General features: G+C 36.5%; 1 protein-coding gene across 1 annotated transcript in view; it reads left to right on the forward strand.

The window, feature by feature from the left end:
- SLIT3 (slit guidance ligand 3) overlaps nt 1–19,565 on the forward strand; it is a 433,002-nt gene that overhangs the window by 22,074 nt on the left and 391,363 nt on the right. Inside the window, exons 4-5 of the mRNA XM_071759292.1 lie at nt 954–1,025; nt 18,149–18,220. Of these exons, the coding sequence (XP_071615393.1) occupies nt 954–1,025; nt 18,149–18,220 (144 nt within the window). The remainder of the gene's footprint in view (nt 1–953; nt 1,026–18,148; nt 18,221–19,565) is intronic.

Below are 19,565 nucleotides of genomic sequence, written 5' to 3' on the forward strand. Positions count from 1 at the left end.
TAAACTGCTGGACAGTTGAACAGCTCTGAGCATCCTCATAGGACTGAGTGTGGAGAAGTGGCTGTTGAACAGGCAAGGACAGTGCTTTTCCACTAGTTTTGGCTGAGCCCAGACTTACTGTTTATTAAGTTTTTCCTTTCTGTTTTTTGGCTGAAGCCATATAAAATTTTCAGAGAGCCCAGAGATTTAGTGGATGCATCTGAGTGGAATTATGAAGGCAGAAAATGGATGTGTGCTGGAAAGTAGCACTAAGAGAGGAAAAAGGTTGGCTTAAATGGGACTATTGGCATCTCTATTTCTTGGCTTCTCTTTTACCTATACAGAGCCTTTCTGCTGTGAAGATGAAGAATCGTGTCCTGCACAGAGTAAATCAACTTATAACTTATGCTCTGTCAGTCTCAGGGAGTCAGGAAGAGCAGGGACAGACGTGGTTGCAACCTGGGATTTTTCCCTCATGTTTTTGAACCCTGTTGTGGAGCAGGACTTTACACAGCTGTTACACACAGCTGTCATGGCTGTATTTCTCAGGGGATTTGCATTACTTACAAAGGGTTTACTTGGGGAAAAGCCCCAGTTCTTTGTAGAACAAAGGCTGGACTCAGAGTTGGTTTCTGCAGGCAGTCATTGCAATTCCTCACATAAACTAAGAGTAATATACTGAGAACATGACAATGAATCTCTGCACCGACACCTTCCTGAGCATAATGGTTGTGGTTACGGAAGTTTAGGAATAAAAGCATTTATCAAATCCGTCAATCAGAAGTCAGTTCATTAATTGTTTCCTTCTAGTGACCAAGAGAAACAGAGCTGTTCTGTCCAGGCCTTTAAAATAGTATCTAAATAACTGTTATTCCTTGTTGGGTAAAAAGCAACTTCATAACCTGTGTGAAGAAAAGTGGGAAAGCTCTTTTGTTCTGCTGCCTTTGAAGTAACTTCTGTTTCTCCAATTACAGACACTTGGAAGAAAATCAGATTAGTGTGATAGAACGTGGAGCATTTCAGGATCTAAAACAGCTTGAACGGCTGTAAGTATGTCTTTATATACCTATATAAAAGCTATAGCTTTTCCACCTGAGTTTTATTGGTCATTCAGAATATTTCATTATCATAAACTAACTTGAAGAGGTGGGAACATGCTTTTAATTCAAGTATCTTTTTAAACACAGCTGAATTCATATTGCATGATAGTGAATACTTGAAACAAAATGTACAATTGCTTGCCAGGAAAGTAGAACAGTTGGTGACACCAGAAAGTTAACATTACCAAAGAACTTATTTGGGCAATTCATAAAATTGGTATACAGGTAAAGAAAGATGTGTTTGTAATTTTTGTATCATTCTATACCTTAATTATATTCGTATTTACATATATAAAATCTATGCTAACAGAAGATTCATTTTTCTCCTTTAAGAACTGCTTTGAGTATTTCTAAAGCTGCCTTTAGACCTAATTTTCCTGATTAGCTTAATTTCCTTTGAAGTTTCAATAATGCTGGTGATACCAGTGGATGCAGGGCATCATGCTAGACTCAATGGAAATATTAGTGGACTGGTTATTTCCTCTGCTTATGATAGTAATTAAATCTATTTTTTGTTCTTAAAGGTCCATTAATATGTCCATAAGAGGTCCATTAATAATAATCATCCTAGTTATAGAAAACTAGTGGTCCTACAAGGGTATACACTTAATTATCAATAAGTACAAAAGTAATGCTGTAATAATTGTTACTCCTAGTTGGGTGAATATGATGAAGATAGGTAAACTTTTGAGTGCTTATGATGGGAGCAGAATAAGATCTCTAATACTGAAGTAGTTCTGGGAATTTTTTTTTTGTTAGAGGTAAGTGACCAGAACAAAAAAGGGTTTTTCATGATTGATTTTAACTGCTATCCTCAAGGAACTTGTTGTAGGACTCTTCTGTTTTCCAGTTGGTAATTTCTAAAGCAGCTTTCAAGAGTGAAGTTTCTCCTAGCAATTGTGTAAGAAGTCTGTAGTACTGAGCATATGCTGTACTAAAACTGTTTCAGATGATCTCAGGAATAGATTTGAATTTCATGTAGTTTGCTAGCACATAGAAATTTAAAAACTATTTCACTTGGGATTTTTGTCTTGAATTACAAAGCTCCGTTTATAGTAGTAAGGGAGATGAGTTTTAAATTATGATCGTAAGACAGCTTTACCCATAATCTATTAGAAAGCATTTTCAGGACAAGAGTTTTTCTATAGCTGATTTATTTCACATTTCTCAGCTGTAAATAATAACAAGCAACTCACTCTTCCAAAATTAAGTGTAGTCTAACACTGTAGAAAACAATTTAAGTCATTGTGAGTCAGTATCCCAACCATTAAATTTTAGTTTTAACATCGTTTTTTTTATATATGTGTATAAATAAATTTTATAGCTCTATTTAGATAAAGATAGTTTTAGTAAAGCTTCAAAATAAGTTTTGAAACAACTGTGGGAGAATCAGCTAGCTCTGAGTAGCTGGAAATGATACACCGGTGTCATCCTAATAATCTATTTCTCTGTGCTGCCTTCTCTGTCAGCAAATGAAAATGTGTTGTGTGAAACCAGAAGTTAGGAAATGGGATATCTTTAATAGTATCTAAGTATGCGATTTGAAAGTATTTTTCTTTATTTTTGTTTTTCCTTTACAAACTCTGAACTTGGCTTGTTAAATGTACTGCACCTCTGCTTGTCTTTTAGGATAGGTTGTCATTAAAATGTTTTCTAAATGAAAGGGAGGCTTGGAAACTTGCAGCTTGCAGTATTTTAGCTTAAATAATTTATGGACAAAACTATAAGTTTTGGGTTGGGTTGTTTTTTTTTTTTTTTCTGTCATGAGTCAGTAGGCTTTGGAAAATGAAGTCTGGAAAGTTTGGCAAGACTTACAAAGGCCAAATTGCAACATTCTAGGTAATATTAAAGCAATTTTATTAAGTATTGTCAAACATTGCAAAATGTTAATGAAGAAAATATGATGCTTGGATTAAAAAAAAAAAAAAAACTGGCTTTTTTTCCAGTTCATTTCTTTCAAACAAGAAATAAAAATCACTTATATTGCTTTGATTTTGGAATAAGGTGCTGGTTTGATCTATTGAAGTAGATGCAAAAATAATCATCAAATATTTCTTAAACAGACTTGAAAAAAAACAGGAGTAATTTCTATTTCTGGCAAAATACCACATATAAAGGTCTCTTACTCATAGTTAAAGTGGAATTATATTGTTCCACTCCCTGCCCCATGGTAAATTCAAACAGCATGACCTTAGGTGAATATTATTTTAGCCCAATATATTTTCTCTTCTCTGGATATTGAAGCAAATCCATCATTATTAACTAAGTGAGCAGAATTTTGCATATCAATGTCCTCTCTAACAGTCTAAGTAATTTCAAAATAAAATGCCTGTAAAGCTATTAGTCACTGCTGCCAAAAAGACCGTGATGGTGTATCTCCAGTGATTTGGATCTCACTGTTTTATTATTTTTTAATTTTTTTGTTTTGTGGGAGATTAATGTACAATCTGAGGAATGAAGTGATGTGGAAGATAGAGAAGTCACTTCTTTAGCATACCTTTATTCAGCTTTGCAGATACACAGGAATGGTAATCATTGCCTTATAGCAAAATCGTGTTTTTAGCATAAGTTGTTCTGCAGAGTCCTAAGTGCAGAAATCTTGTGAATGTGGTGCTGGTCATTCTGTCATGGCCAATAATTTGCTGTAGTTTGATTTCGAACTGTAAAGATTAGTGGTGAGGTGTCTTGTGGGTACAAGACAGCACCAGTAGATGTAATCAGGGCATCCAGCTTCCTGCCTTCTGCCTCTTGCACTGTTGCTGAGCATCAAACAACTCAACAGTGCCCTTGTGCTGAAGTGCAGGAAGGGTCAAATCAGTAGAGCCCATGTGTCAATGGGACTCCCATGTCTGAGGTGCTGAAGGAACCTCGTCAGGTCTCCTCTCAGACTTCCGAGCTTCTCCCTGGCATCCCAGATTATCACCTTTCCTTTGGCTATGAAGTGCTGCTTTCTGAAAAATCCTGAGAGGTGATGCTGAATGATAGACTTTTGCAGGGCAGATACAGGAATATGTTGAATTACTGTTTAACAGCCCATGGCAATGATCTGCTAAAATGTCAAGGTGCCAGTTGTGAATGATGATATTCTGCCCTTCTTGCCTGTAGCAGGGTAACAATTTAAGAGCAATATACATTCCTGTTGGTGCACAGAAAGCTTCAGTACCTGTAGTTTTTTTCATTACCTTCTACAGCTTTTTTTCTAATAGCTAACTGTAAAAGAGTTGACTTTGATCCTTTTGTCTTTCTGTTTTCTGGGGTTTGAAGTAGCACGTGCATGTCCATGCTATCACAGTGCTATAGGGGCACGATGTGTTGTACCCCAATTGAATTTGCATTTTAACACTTCAGCTGTATGCTTTGTTATTAACAGAGTGTATGATTTTTAGATAAAATTATTATGGAATATTGTATACAGAGAGGATTAAGTAGTAATACTGGTGAGCCTAGAAGATTAACTAAAATTTCTTCAGAGCCAGATGTATATAACACATCTCTGTGAAAAATGAGGCAGGATATAGGACCCCAACCAATCCTGACTTTTCCACAGCCAAGTGCCAGACATTGTCACGTAGCTGTATTATCTTCAAAAGGCTGGAGTTTGGCTGATGTCTTGTTCTTTCTACTCAAATTAGTGTCTTTAGCTTGCATAAAAGATCTCAACATCTGAAAATACTAAAAATGTGTTTTTGTTGTTTAAAGTAAGGGGGGAGATGTATAAGCTTTGCCAAATCAAATCTTTCTAAACTTGGAGAAAATTATTAGCTTTGAAAAAAACCCCAAAACTAGAAGCCACATTTTAGCCCTAGTATGGGCTAACCCATATGTATGGGTTAAGTTTTGTGCACGTTAAGACAGGTCAAAATGGAAATAATATTTGACCTTTAACTTTGGAGATGCTACTGTGTACTGAGTCTCTGTAAGCAGCTTCCTAAAAGCTTAATTAAGCTTATTTATTTGGCAGAGTGTACAATAAAATTGTTATTAGTGACTAAAGCTGCTAAGGAGAATAATACATTGTTATGTGATGCCTCACAATCTGGATTTCATAAAATGTGATTGAACATCCTTTAAATAAATCATGTTCCATAAAGCATCTTCCGTAATTAACATGCTGAGTGGAAAGCTTGCTAAGTGCTTCAGAGTAGAGGGCAAAATAATAAAAGCATTAGACAGTTCTTTGCTGTTGTAAACAAAAGCTTCTTGCAAACCTTTGGCAGCGTGGACAAATCCATAGTGTTTACACGAGGCTTGCAGTGTGTGCCGTTTAGATGTTTTTCTGGGACTGCATGCCCCATCTTTATTTATGAAGCCATGTGGGTTTGTAAATCTGTAAGGCAGTGTGAATGTAACTTCCAGAAAAAAGCTTTATTGTTTGTGTCTCTATTTCTTTATAACATTATGGATGACAAATCTAACTGGATGAGTGATCCTGAAATGCTTATCTGGAAATGCTGGAGAACAAAGACACTGAAATGTGTTTTTAAGTGTGGTCTATTTAATCAATTTTATTACTTGGATACTTGCCTCTTCCCTCTCAGACTTCCACCATGTAAGCTGAGGTAGTGCCATGTTTGCTACCAAACTCCCCAGGCCAGGTGGGGCATGAGAAGTGAGAAACAACCTTTTGCCTGTCTTCTGCTACCATGGCAGCTCTGTTCCCCCCTAAGCAGGGTGTAAATGGCAAATTAGGGTGGCTGTGGTGTATGTCCATGGATGGGAGGGGTTTCTTTGCACTTTAGCCAAAGATGGTATCATTCCCATTGAGTCCTGAGGCACTGGACTCAAACTTAATTTCTGATACTGGGCAGAGCTACTCCTGCAAGAACCCACCGTCAGTAGCATGAAATGAATCTGTGCTGTCTTATCCCAGGATATAGTCTGTGTGTCAGTGATCTAATCTTTTATAAATGGGGAAAACCAATTTCCAACAGAGATGACTTGTGATCTTAGCCAGTCTTTGTGGGGAGTGGCATAGAATATGAAAAACTGCAATTTGGTTTGTGACTCTTTCAGATGTGTTCTTGTTGGAAGAATAGATGAGTACTATAACTTTTTGGACTGTCTACATCTGTGAGCTAGCAATTTGAGGTGCCATGCTGCAGGGGCTGATGACTGCAAGTTAAAGTAATATTAATTGATGTTTGTTAATATTTAATTATTATTCCTAATAACGTTTGTCCTTTGTCTTCTGAGAAATCATTTTATCTAAAAAAAAAAAAAAAAAAAAGAAAATCCTGTAGCCAAGATCTGAAAAAAATATTCACTTTTACCTTGCATTTTTTGAGGGGAGTTTAGCATTGCCTTTTATGTAAGTGTCTGTATGACTGTTTACATTTTAACATTGGGAGAAGTTCAAAATGGTGAGCTAGAATGGTTGGGATGGGAGTATCTGAACAGGTGCTGTTGGTTTTGTTCCTGGATCAGTGGAACAACCATGGAGAGTGGAGCAGGCTATCATGCAGATTCTTACAAGTACTATTCGAGTTATTTCCTTTGTATTTTATTCTGCAGTTTGAGGGCTGCCTGAAGGATTCCCTTCCAGTTAATCTTTCTGAAAAATACATGGAAAAACTATGAATTCATTTTGAGTGACAGTTTCATTTAATTTGCATGGGTACAGCCTTCCTACTTCAAGAATGGTGTTGTTTGTGCACAAATTATGCAAAATCTTCAACCAGCTAAGATCTTTGCATGAAAAAGGTTTAAAACTAGCAAAGCTGCTAGAGGAGTATCATACATACTCGCCCTGTGCTGATGCATCTGCATCCTGCCCCTGTTGAGAGCAAGATACTGATCTAGGTGGATCAGAACTCATTTCCAGTAGTGGATGTTTTCTGATATTCCTCTGCAAGAAACAAAGGTGCTTATCCAAATCTTATTCTGCTTCTACTGAGCCATATGCCAGCAATTTAGGAATAATGTATATGCTGTACTTGTCATGGAGAAGGGTGAGACACTTCTCAGAGTACTACCACTTTTCCATGTCTAGAGTAGGTGTGTTAAGTGGACTTCCAGCTGCCCTTCCTCCCACTAAAAACCTGGAAATCTGACTGTAAAAGAGTGCTGTAAAGTCAACATTAAGGAATCTGTTTTCTATAAGACTTGCTTACCAACAACACAGGCAAAATCAGTGGCTTCCGTGAGATATGAATGATAAGAAGATAAAGTAATAGGTACAAATTGTATTCATGAACTAGGATGGAAACTTCAATGAGATACAGGTAGTAGATGGAGCTAGCTGTATGGCTGATGCCTAAATTTACATGTAGAATCCCAGGGACAAAAGCAGTAGCCAAGAGCATGACAGTTGTTGGTGCATATATGATGTGTGTGTAGAAATACAAAATAAAATATTAAAATAGATATTGACAGCTTGAGTGTGAATAGTACACTTGAGTATATCATCAGGTTGGAATCTGAGTACTGTATCTTATCAATCCACATCTGGGCTCAAGCTAACAGCTCACCTTTATTAATTCTTGGAAGGAAAGAAGGAAGCAAGGAAGCACATTAATTTTGTATTACTTTTGATTCAGCTTTATGTGCTTCTCTTGGCTCAAACAGCCAAAACAAATGTTCCCATGACAGGGCTTACATACTTGACTTGTCTGTCAATGCTTTGTGCATGCTGGCTATTCTTGAAGATTTCACTGCAGTTTATTTTTCTTACAGTAGTTAATTGCCAGTAATGTAGAGAAACATGAATCATCTGCATGAATGACGTACCAGATATGGTCAGGAAAGATATTTTGTGTAAGAGCTCTCTCTGTGCTGTTCCCACAATTCAAATATGCAGTCAATATAATATCGTTGTGGGGGGAGAGGAATTTGCAAGTATTGGGCCAAAATTTTTTTGTTGAGAAGGAATGGTTTAAGATTGTCAGTTCATACATTTCCATATAGAGTCAAGCTTCTCACAACAGCTAATGACTGAAGAAAATGCTCAAGTATGGCTCATTTCATGTGCATCCCCAGCCCATGTACTTGATAACATACTTTATCATTTACATCAAGCTTTCAGAAAACTATTGCTTTGTTTTGGCTATAGTAGGATGATAGTCTCCAGTAATAATGCTTCATCTGATATCTGTGAATAGTAAATGCACATCCCAAAATGAAGTGCACTTAAAACTTTAACTCCAACACTTTTGGAGTTCAAAAGACATTAATTCTCTTCTCAGTTTCATTGATTTTCTTGAATTTTGTTGAGTTCCAAGAAAAAATTGATATTCCTAAGAGAAATGCATGATGAGAAATATGACTTTCTTATGGAAAATTAAGAGAATCTTTAACACGAAAAAATGTATTTGAGGCTTTTTTTGAGACATAGTTTGACATTCTGTGGGAATTTCATGCTTGAGAAACTATAGCACTTGGCTGTGGAATGTATTCTCATCATGGTATTAACTCAAGTTGGAGACATCCGGAATTTGTTGGGCTTTTTTTCCTTGTTTGAAATGTGTATGTACACAGAAGAGCCATCATTTGATGTGCATGCAGGTTATATGCTTGAGAAGAGCTTATATTTCTTATGATCATTTGATAAAAGAGTAAAAATTACATTTTCCTTTCCTATTACTTTATTCTTTGATAGCTGCACTTGAAGTTTCAGGATTGAAAAAGTAGTTACAGAATAATTCAGATAAGAAATCTCTAGTGATCTTGAAGAAATTTCTCTGTATCTATCAGCAGTAGGCTTGATCATGTGTGTCCATGCACACCAGAAAAATCATGTATTTGAAATTTGTACAGTTGATTTGTACAGCACAAATGTACTTAAACAGTAGACTTTTCATCCTTTGCTTTCTATGATGGATAAATACCTTGCATGAGGTACATCTTGTGCACACAATCTGGAGATAACATGGAAAGAAGAGGTGAGAGGGGTCAAAACTGGTTTGTGAGTCCCTAGCACTATCTGCTGCCTAACACAGGTGTACAGCTTTTCTGAAAAAAATGTTTATACTGGATCATCTTCATTTAGGAAGAAATTTCTTAAGCCTCTAGCAGTGTTCAGGTTCAAAGATAAATACCTCCCAGTCCAGAAATCAAGTGAACAAGAACTCTTTCTTTGAGTTGACTTTTATTGGACCGTTGTTAAAAGTAAAACTTTGAATGATATATTAACTATTAATTACACTTTCAGGACTGTCAAGTGAGTAAATTATGAGAGAACACTTAAAACTTCTTAGAAGAGGTGTAGGTTTGTACATGCTTAGTGGTTATTTTTCACACTTTGGAAAATGGTATCTGTCAATAACTGTGTTTCTGCCCTGTAGGTTGCCAGAGGACACCCAGGTCCAGGTTCCATAGTTCACTGTGTCTGGGGCACATAATTTACATAATTATATCATTACTGATTGCTCTCCCCTGGCAAGACAGCCAAATGCTTTTTGTTACTGCTGATGCAAGAGTGACTTTCATTTCTTTTGTAAATTAAAAAAAAAAAAAAAAGAAAAAGAAAAGGGGGATGTTTTTCTGAAGGGAGCCATTAGCAGCTCTGTCAATAGGTCTGCACAGGAGGAATCCAAACACAGGAGAAGTGCAGGAGGCAAAGGGCAGGTAGCAAGCAAGCAGGATGCATGCTTCAGTGAACTGGGTTTGGTTTGCATTAGTACATCTGACCAGGGCTACAAACCAAAGAAGTTTATTTTAACAATATGATAAGAAACAAGCCTGGTTTCATCAAAACCGTTTTCCTAGTAGGTCACTGACCTGTAAGAACTTCTGGAAAAACAAATTTGGGTCTCATATAAGTGGACAAGAGGTTCTGTAATCACAGGATTCTTAAGCTTGTGAAAGCCATGGTTACAAAACAACTGGAATAAGACCACTTCTGCTGAAATGTAACCATAACTGACTTGGAATAACTGATCAGCAGAAGTTTAAAACATTCTTTTCTGTGGCTTGTTTGTTTGATTTTAGCAGGGTTTTTTTAATATACTTGATGGAGATTTATGAGGCTATTTACTTAAGCAAAACACTAAGGGATTTAGAAATCATTTCTCCAGGATCTCTAGGAAATACTTAAAGGTCTGTAACTGTTGAGTAAGAACTGCTTCATCTCTGGTCTTGATTACTTTCTATGAACTTTGTTTGGTCTTGAACTTTTTCTATGAATTTATATAAAATTATAAAATTTTATAATTTTATAAAAAGTTTTTTACTTCTTCAGGCTTCCTCATATTAGAAGGACTATACTGCTTGCTGTCTTAGAAATACTGGAAGTTTTGTTGACTAAATTTCATGCTGTCAAGCCCACTAATCCTTAAATAGTCCTATTCTTGAGTGAAACATTGATGAATTCCAAGCACTTAACATGTCTTAATTCTTTCTTGGGAATATGTGAATATTTAGATATCAGAACCCTCCTATCCTTTGTTAGACCAATACACTTTTGTTTGGCATAACTCCATCCTGACTGTGTCTATGGGACTCAAGCTCACCTGAAGCTGCAGCTTCTCATATAGAACACAACAAAGTAATTCATGTCAGCTTATAATGAACTTTGTTAGTGCTATGTTCTCAGTTGCTTGGAGATGATCTCCAGATCTTTGTCTGAAGATTTTACAGTATGAATAACACAAGGGTTCTAGGGTCCTTGCAGTTGTTATGGATATTGTGCATACAAAGTAGGTTTTGTTTGTTATAATTCTGGGTAGCATAGGTGTGATGCAGTGTATCAGGAATACAAGTAATAAATGGCAACTGCTAGGTATGAGGGATTTGAGAAGAACAGACCCCTTTCATTTGATAACTTGCTTGGGAACCGGGAGTGGGTTAGAGGTAATTATTACAGAAATTTTTCAGTGTCAGTTTTTAGATAAGAGCTGCTTTAGTGCAATGGGTTTTGATGGCTTCTTGGTTACTTCTTGTTGCTTCTTAATGAAAAAAATGCTCTTGAATGAGCTGTAATAGGAAAGTCCTACAGGCTTGTGCTAAAGGTTGAGAGTTTTTTCATTTTCAAATTTAAGGCAAGTGTCCAGTGTGTTCTTTGCTCTGCTTAATTATTTCCCCATTCATTCTGTTGGCTTTGCAGGATGCATTCTTAAGCATCCAATTTGATTTCAGGCAGGAGATGATGGTTCTGCTCGTCTTCCCTTTTAAACAGTTCTGCTTGGCATAGAGCCCCAGAGGAGAAGGAGGAACTCCTTGCCACAGAAACATTCTTTACTATATATGGAGAGGTGTGGTGAGCTAGGCTGGTATCAAATTATTAAAACAGATCAAATAAGAACAGGGTTCTGTTTCTTCTGGTAAAAGGTGCAATAGTAGTTGTACTTGTAGGTTTTCTTGCTAATAATTCACTGCTATTTCTGACTTGTGGAAATGGTTAATTTGATTAATATAAACTTTTAGGACTTGTCAGCAGGGGCAACATGGCACATCAAAATTTAGTTTTTGTTTTCTTCATGGGATTTCAGCCCTGACCTGGAGAGATTATTCTCTTGTGTAAGAAAATGCTTTAACCATGTCTATTTTACTCTTTAGTGCCTTTACAAAAATCGAAATATTAAACTCTGTGGATGTTTAGGGATACTGCTACAGATTCTTTATGTTCCTTGGAAAAAGTCCTATTGCCACATAGTTTGTAGCAGCAAAATGATAAAGTAATTACATTTTTTGTCATTCTGTATTATGGTCTTGAAAATAAAAAAATTCACTGTGTGTGAATTGTTAATTTTATTTGAAATCAGGGAGCTCAAAAGCTCATCAGGAACTGAGAAAACTTCTGTGGAGAAGGTCTCTGAGGGTTTGGTCTATTTCATTTATTTATTTGAATGATAACTAAAAGAAATTAAGTTCTTGTACATTGTAATGATAAAGGCAGATATGAATTTCCATCCTGCCTGAATGTACTGGATTTGGTTTCTAAAAGTTTTGCTTAGTCAAGAGATTGTCCATGGACTTCTCTTTGCTACTTCTGTCTTTACAGGATTTTCTTGCTGTTGTCATTGTCATTAATGAATGCTTTCTGATACTTAAGATTCTGTACAACACAAGTTGGTACTGACATTTCTGTCCATTTCTGTGTGGTGCAGGCATGTCTCTGAGGCACACAGGAATGCTACTTGACCTTTTTTTTTTTTTTTTTTTTCTTCATCTCGGCTTTAAGAAAACGTTGAAATTTAAACCTGTTCCTTACTTTTTTTTTTTTTTTTTTTTTTTTTTTTTTGCCAGTGTTACTGGCTTGTTCCTAGCCAGAGGGCGTGTGCACAATATTTACATACTATTCTTCATTGTAATGCCAAATATTTTCGTATAATAAGAAGTATTGTTATATTAACACTAAAAAGTATTATATAGCTAGCAGTTCATATGCTGCTGCTTTGTACCAAGAAATGTGGTCTGCTTTGGATAGAAGGTAGATGAATTTTTTCAGTCTTACAAAAAGTTACTCATAAAAGTTATTACTTCTGACAACTTCAAAAATGTGAACCAATACCACCCAGTCTGCTATGCTTGTTATAAGGGTTCTCAAACTTGTAACTATTGTACACAGTTTTCCTTTAAAAACAGTCCCTTAGCAACATACAGTGGCATCTCTCTGGTTTTGGAACAGCTTCTGTACTTACATGTCACGTAAACAGAGAAGTTCATTTATTACACACCATAACCCAGTAACCTGGTTTTACTAGGCTTTCTCATAGCAACCTTATTGAAATTCCATTTTATATCATCTGGCTGCATTTCCTAATGCAGTAATACAAAGAGTTGCTGACAGAAAATAATGGACAAGGTTGGCTTTTTTAATGTGTGCTTTATCTTGACTGTTTTCCCTTACAAAAGCAAATGAAGAAGTGGAAAAGCAGGGGAAGGAGTTACAGTAATGGCCACAGAATATTTCTCATTGTTAACAGGATTTTTCTGGTGGCGAAACCATAGAATGAAATTGTCCTCCTGCTCTACAGTTTCACAAGGAAGTGCTCTTTAAAAGACAAAAGTAACTCCTTACTGTTCAGTCACTCCTGTCTCTCTATCGGAGTCTCCTGTTATGCATTTATTCATTTTTATTGCTTCTTGGTTACGCCCAAGCTTGTGATGTAACTGCTTCTCCCTTAAAGAAACTCTTAGAAACTGCTTCAACTACATCATGTTCCCTGAGGCTGTTCTCCAAGGACAATGCCATACAGATCTTAATAACAAAGAAGAAAAAGCTAGCATGCTTATTGCAAAAAATGAGACCCAGATGTTTTGAGTGTGAAATAAAATAAATGAGCAAATCAGGGAGTGAACTCAGCGTTACTTCAGTGATTTCTGGATCTTAGAGTCCCAGGACTGCTCCCCTAAAGCTACCCATTAAAAAACAACACAAAAACCCCCTCAAATTAAACTCACTGTAATTTTGATTTTCTTTTGGAAATCGAGTTTTGTAATGGGTAGCAATGTGAATATGAGTGTTAAATCAAACTTGAAAGTTGTTGAACTTGTGTGGAAAGGAAGAGAGAGCTACTTATTTCATGACAAATATGCAGTACTTAAATTTGGTAGTAAAGCTGTTGACTCACAGTAGAAAAGCAGACCCAGAAGCTGGAGGCCAATGGATATAATTCACATTCGTGGGGTTAAAGCTAGATAACGGTTACATTAAGAAATAGATGATAATAAAACAGTTTATATCCTAATCTGTGTATTAGCTTAAATTTCTGGGTGGAATGTTTCAGTAATTTAGAAAAAAAGTAATAGTAAATGTAATACTGCAAGACATTTTGAACAGAAAGCCAATATGTCACTAAGAGCTTTGTGCTGTGCCATCTTCCAGCAGAAGCCAGGTCCTTTCCTTTTTCTCTATAGCCAAGCAAATTTTCTGTGATTTTAACTTATGGCTTGAATATTTGCCATTTGCATGAAGAATGCTGTATTGATCTTATGCTACTCAAAATTTTCAAACCAAGTCAGTAGCATGAGGAGAAATGAAGCTGCCTGGGCAAACGGCACATGTTGCCAAGGCTGAATAAATCACTTGCATTGCTTTTACCTTGGGCTTTTATATTGATTGTGTACTCTGTGGAAAGGGGGTGTCTGCTTACTGGGGGCTGCAAAGAGGGGTGAAGGAAATTTCTCATGTGGTTAGTGGGCATCTGCTCACTGCAGCCTTGCAGGAAAGGGGTTTTGAGGTTTTCTTCGTGTACTGCTTACTTAAAACTGTTCTAAAGCTGTGAGAACAAAGCATAAAGCTGAAAATGGTGCTGGTCAAAATAATGGCTACACTTTCATTAAGTGCTATCTGTTAATGTTGCTACTGTGGCAGCCTCATACTAAGTATGTGTTTGTACACCTTGTTTGGCAATAAGTGAGAGAAGTCGCTAAAAAAAATATATTTAATATACAGTATACCTAAGCTGTATGATAAATTATGTTCAGATAATGATGATTATCTGAACAGATGATAAAGTATGTTCACTCACAGAGAAACAGTGGTGTGGGAGCTGAAAGATATCAAGAATTAAGATTGCATTAAGCCTTTTCCAAATTTCAAAATTAATTGTATAAAGAAAGCACCTGTGTCTGAAATTTAAAATGGTATTTTAGCAGTTTGCTTGACTTGTGAATTTTCTGAAGTCCTCCAGTGGTGATAAAAGTCTTGAGAAGGGAGGGATATCCTGCAAGCAAGGGGCATGACACTGCATGACTACTGAAATGGGATTCTGGTTTGTTATTTGCAGTAGGAAAGATTCTTGATTCTTCTTGAAAAAATTTTAAAATGGTTGCAAGCTGGGCAGGGTGAAGGCTTTAATATCAAGGGCCAAAGTGACAGATAAAAAAACATATTAAGTTTACTGTAATGCTAGCTGTGTCCTATGATGGAAATGATAAAGACCTGGAAGTTGTTGGCTGACTTCTTGCCATAGGTGTGCTTACATATTCAGTTCATTCTTTTCCATTTATACTGATCATGTCTTTGGTGCAGATTAAACTTGACTACCGTTTGATTTTCTTCTGGGTGGAATTCCATGAAACAACAGTACCCAAACTGGATGTGACCCTTGTAATTGTGTACACATGAGGTTTGCAGCTGAAGTTAGGACCTGACAGAAAATTTCCCCATCAGGAAAATATGACATCTGGTTTGAAAAGAACTTAAAATTTTTCTTATCAAAATCATGGTTCCTTACTCATCCAAAAACAATCCATAAGGCACGAAATTAATAAAACCAAATTATATTTAAAATAAGCTTCTAAAATGTGGGGCATTCCTCCATTTATATCATAGAATGGTCCTGATAAACACCAGACTACTCCTAGTATTGTCTCTGTGTAAGATCCATGGGTTGTTTCTTGCTGTGTTTTTTAATAGTTAGCTGAACCTTAATAGTTAAGTTTCTCTCCTATCCCAGCCTTAGACAGAGGAAGAAATATTATTAGCTTGGTTGGAGCCAGGAAGGTAGGAATTTCACAGCTAATAACTCCTCCATTGTTTTTTTAAGGGCCCTTGATAGTCCATGATTGACACTGAGGCTTTTTCCCTCTACCCTTTTGCCTCCAGGACATAGGAACTCCCAAAAGGGCAGTAGGCTGAGGGAGGAAGAGAAGAAACTGGCATAAGTTCTAAATATGAGCAAAATATTTTGGGGAGGTGAGAAGTGTTTGTCCTTCACTGAAACACTGTTGGATGATGTCTGTGGCTCTTCTAGTGAAAAAAACAAACAGGAGGACAAAGTTGCATCTATACTTCTTGTGACCTTTTAATGTTAGAGGTTCTATAAATCTGTTTTTTAGGATGTCTGAATCAGAAAGAGAAAAAGTGCAGTTTGTAACACAATGAGGCTGCAAAGTATAGAAATGTATTTGTGTTGTACAAGAACACCAGTCAGCATCTGATACAGCCGGGAGGAGCAAAACAGCTTTCTTGGAGGCAACTGTTGTAACCAGAATAGTGTCCACAAAATAATTTTACAAGTTTTGGGATCATTTTTCTTTCTTCACAGAGCATTTTTATTTTATTGTGGTGATTTAGTCTCACCTTTTCCAAGGTGAAATACAATCAGAAATACTGCTGTAATTAAGTAAGTATTCAGCACCTGACAGGATGAAGATTGGGGCAGCAACATGATGGTGAAAGGCTCTTAGGGTTGACAAGCTTAGGTAACCATGGGGAATTTCTATGCTGCTCTTTGTGCCTTCTTGTGTGCAAAGGGGCTGCTGCACAAGGGGTTCCTTCTGAAGGGTGCTCAGTCACTGCTCTGAAGTTCCACTTAGGAGCAACTGCAGTAGATTTTGCCCTGCCCTGGGCTGGTGTTCCTGATGTTTCACTTGAAGTTTCCCTGTGGGTCTTAGTGTTGATAGTTGAGGATAAAGTTCTTGTCAACTGGCATGAACTATTCCACTACATTTCATTTTTGTTTGGCATTTCTCTGTCAAAATGGAGGAAGCAGTGCCTGTAACTGACCATTCGGAACATTTTCTCTATTTGTTAAGTAATTAAGCAATTCTGTGTCTCTCTTACAGGATTTAAAAACAACTGGTCATGTGCTTTGATGCTTCTGTATTGAAAGCTTTATTAATGGCCTATCTTTCAAGCCTAGGAAGAGAGATAAGATGTGTAACTGGGATTTTTCCTGGACTATTGGTGGCTTTCTGGCACACCATAAAATAAGCATGTAGGTCAACTAATATACAAACTTGTTTAACTGAAAATATGAATTTGTTGAGGATTAAGAGTACATTACTGTCAACCTTAAATTAAACAGATTAAGATTGTGTAATTTGCTATGAAAGTGTGAAATTGTACATGAGCAAAGGAAGCTGAAATTTTTCACATGTGCTTTCCCAGATGCAAACTGGTGCTTGGCATCTGTCATGTTCTTCAGAGTTTCACTTACTGGTTTGTTCATTTACCTAAGGAATGTAGCTGAGTGGCAGGTAAAAGCAAATTGGAGTAACCCATTTTTGACAGTTGGAGTTGGTGATTTCAGAGGTATTTTCCATCCCTGAGGATTCTGTGATTCTCCATCTCCTGCAGGCAGCACGGGGCATAGCTAATACAGAATGGGGAGGCTCTGCAAGTGAGCCTGCAAAAGCAGCCTTTGATCTGTTCTTGGTGTCAAAAAGTGAAGTAAATTCTTCTGCCCATTACCATTGTGTGTTGCAAGATGTTCATGTGGTAGCCATATGAAAACACTGCCGTATGAAAACCCCACAACTCCTGTTTGATCTTTGAGCAAGGCCTTTCTAGTCACTAAGCTCTTAAATTCTGATAGTGAAATAACTCGGTATGCAAGAAAGCTGGAAACTGGGTATCAGGTGCTAAGTATCAGAAGGTTTCTGCTGTTCACTGTGTCTTTTGAGTTCAAAACTTTGTTAAAAAAAAAAAAAAATTGTTACAAAGTTAACTTTTAAGGTAGATAAGGAGCAAAGAAGACATCCATATAGGCTTATATGCAAACAGACAGGAGAAGTCACTTTCCTGTTTAGAACAGTGGACTTTTATGTAATTAGTTTAGCTCATCTTTACTATATAAATAACATTCATTAAGACTGAAAGCAATCAAATATGTCAGACAACAGAAAAAGGACTGTAAGAAGAGATGGTTTCTTAAAAGTAGAGTGACCTTTTGATAGTGCAGGTCTGTCAAGCATTTTATAAAGGAAAGGCAGCGTCTGCTTTCATAGCTACTAGGCCAAAGTAATTCACAGGAGTTGATTTCTTAAAATTAACAAGTTGTGGTCAGAGTAAAATTCTCATGGTGAATGAGTAAAATGGACTAATGTGCTTCTAAAATGTTTCAGGAAGAAACGAAAGGAATAAGTTGTTTGGTTGTGTCTGTACTGAAATGTTCTACTTCAGTGCTCAGATTTTCCAAGTGGAGTTCTTTTTAAAAAAATAATAAGAATCTTGTGTGTATGTGCACATACAAGTGACTGTCACTTCCTACCTTAGGAATGTAGGCAGGTGGTGGACAGATGGTACGATCTGCTTGGCTCCTGTAGCTCTGATATAAACAATATATTCTCATAGCATGATGTTTCATATCATTGGAGCTTCATGTGTTTATGAATAGTAGAATATGGTTTTTTGCTTGGAAGATAATTTTTAAATTTTTATCTTTCTCATTGTACCCGTTTAGGCGTCTAAACAAGAACAAATTGCAAGTTCTTCCAGAGCTGCTTTTTCAGAACACACAGAAGTTGACGAGATTGTAAGTATGATCTGATTTAAGTTTCGGTTTCATTATTCTGATTGTGCATATTTGCACCTTTGCATGTTGACTGTGGTGAGTGAGAGGTTTCATTTTTGTGATAATAGAATGGCCAGTGAATAAGAATTCATAAAGTGATGTGTTATGTTTCCATGAGCGTAATTCAGTAGAGCATAAATATCAGAGGGAAGATGAACATAATTTTGCTGTTCTTCATCTAGTCACCATTATGACTTCGAGGTGAATTATTTTCAACTCTCCATGTGGACTCATAGAAACCTATATATGACCTGTAGTCAGTAGCCTAGATCTCCATATGATAACATTTTATAAATAATGCTAAATAATGTTTTATCATCTTCAAAAATAAAAAACTGTTATAAGACAGATGACATAAAAAACATTTTGAAGAGTAAGAGAAAGCTAACATAAGATTGGCATTTTTTTGGTGTATGGAGAGAGTGAGTGGTGTTTGAACAATGAGAGGATGACAGAATATTTTTTTTGAAAAGTGAATACAAATAAAATGGATCAGCAGGTGTCTGTACAATTACTATCACAAGAAGAGTCATCTGCCTTTTTAAAGGACTAGACAAAAGCTGTTTGCAATTATTTTTAAATCCTGCCAACGTTAAACTCATGATCTTGTCTGTCCTTCTGAAAGACAAGCTATAGTGTAAAACTTGTTTCTTTAGGCTTGATTTTTACCTATGGAAGACCAGGTAGTACAACTTACGGTTTGGCTTGTGAAATTCTGAAAGTTAATTACAAGATGGCTGAAAAGTTTCTCTGTCCATGTGGAGCTTTTCTAATTGTTTTAATACCTCTACATGCAACCAAGCAGAACATTTAGGCAGTGTAGTAAATTTTTTTTTCTGGTGGTGGTACAAAGCACATGTTGTTGGTGAAGATTAACTTTGGTATCAGCTGACTAATTAAAAAGTAGGCTCTTTGTCCATGTTTGAGAAGCTGACAAATTGAAGTGTTGTGCAGGGAGTGATACTGATACAGTTTTGGAGATTTTTCTGTAATGAGCTTTGTTGTTGCCTGAACTTATTCATGAAAAGCTGTACAAGTAAGCGAATTACATTGTTCCAGAGAGTGAGGGGGGAAAACAAACAAACAAACAAAAACCAAACAAACCCCCCCCCCAAAGGTCTAAATATAATAATTAACTATAGCTGCCTTTTAATCAAAAAAAAAATCTGCTTGGAAAATATTTGCTAGATTTGTTTTTGCAAGCTTTGTTGCAGCTTTTGCATGCAGTAGAAAATATTTGCTCAATGGCTTTACTAGAGCTGACTGATTTAATTTTATATCCTGATGGTTTTTGCATGTTTTTGAA

This window comes from Heliangelus exortis, chromosome 15 (genome assembly GCF_036169615.1).
Source record: "Heliangelus exortis chromosome 15, bHelExo1.hap1, whole genome shotgun sequence".
In the NCBI taxonomy this organism is placed as follows: domain Eukaryota; kingdom Metazoa; phylum Chordata; class Aves; order Apodiformes; family Trochilidae; genus Heliangelus; species Heliangelus exortis.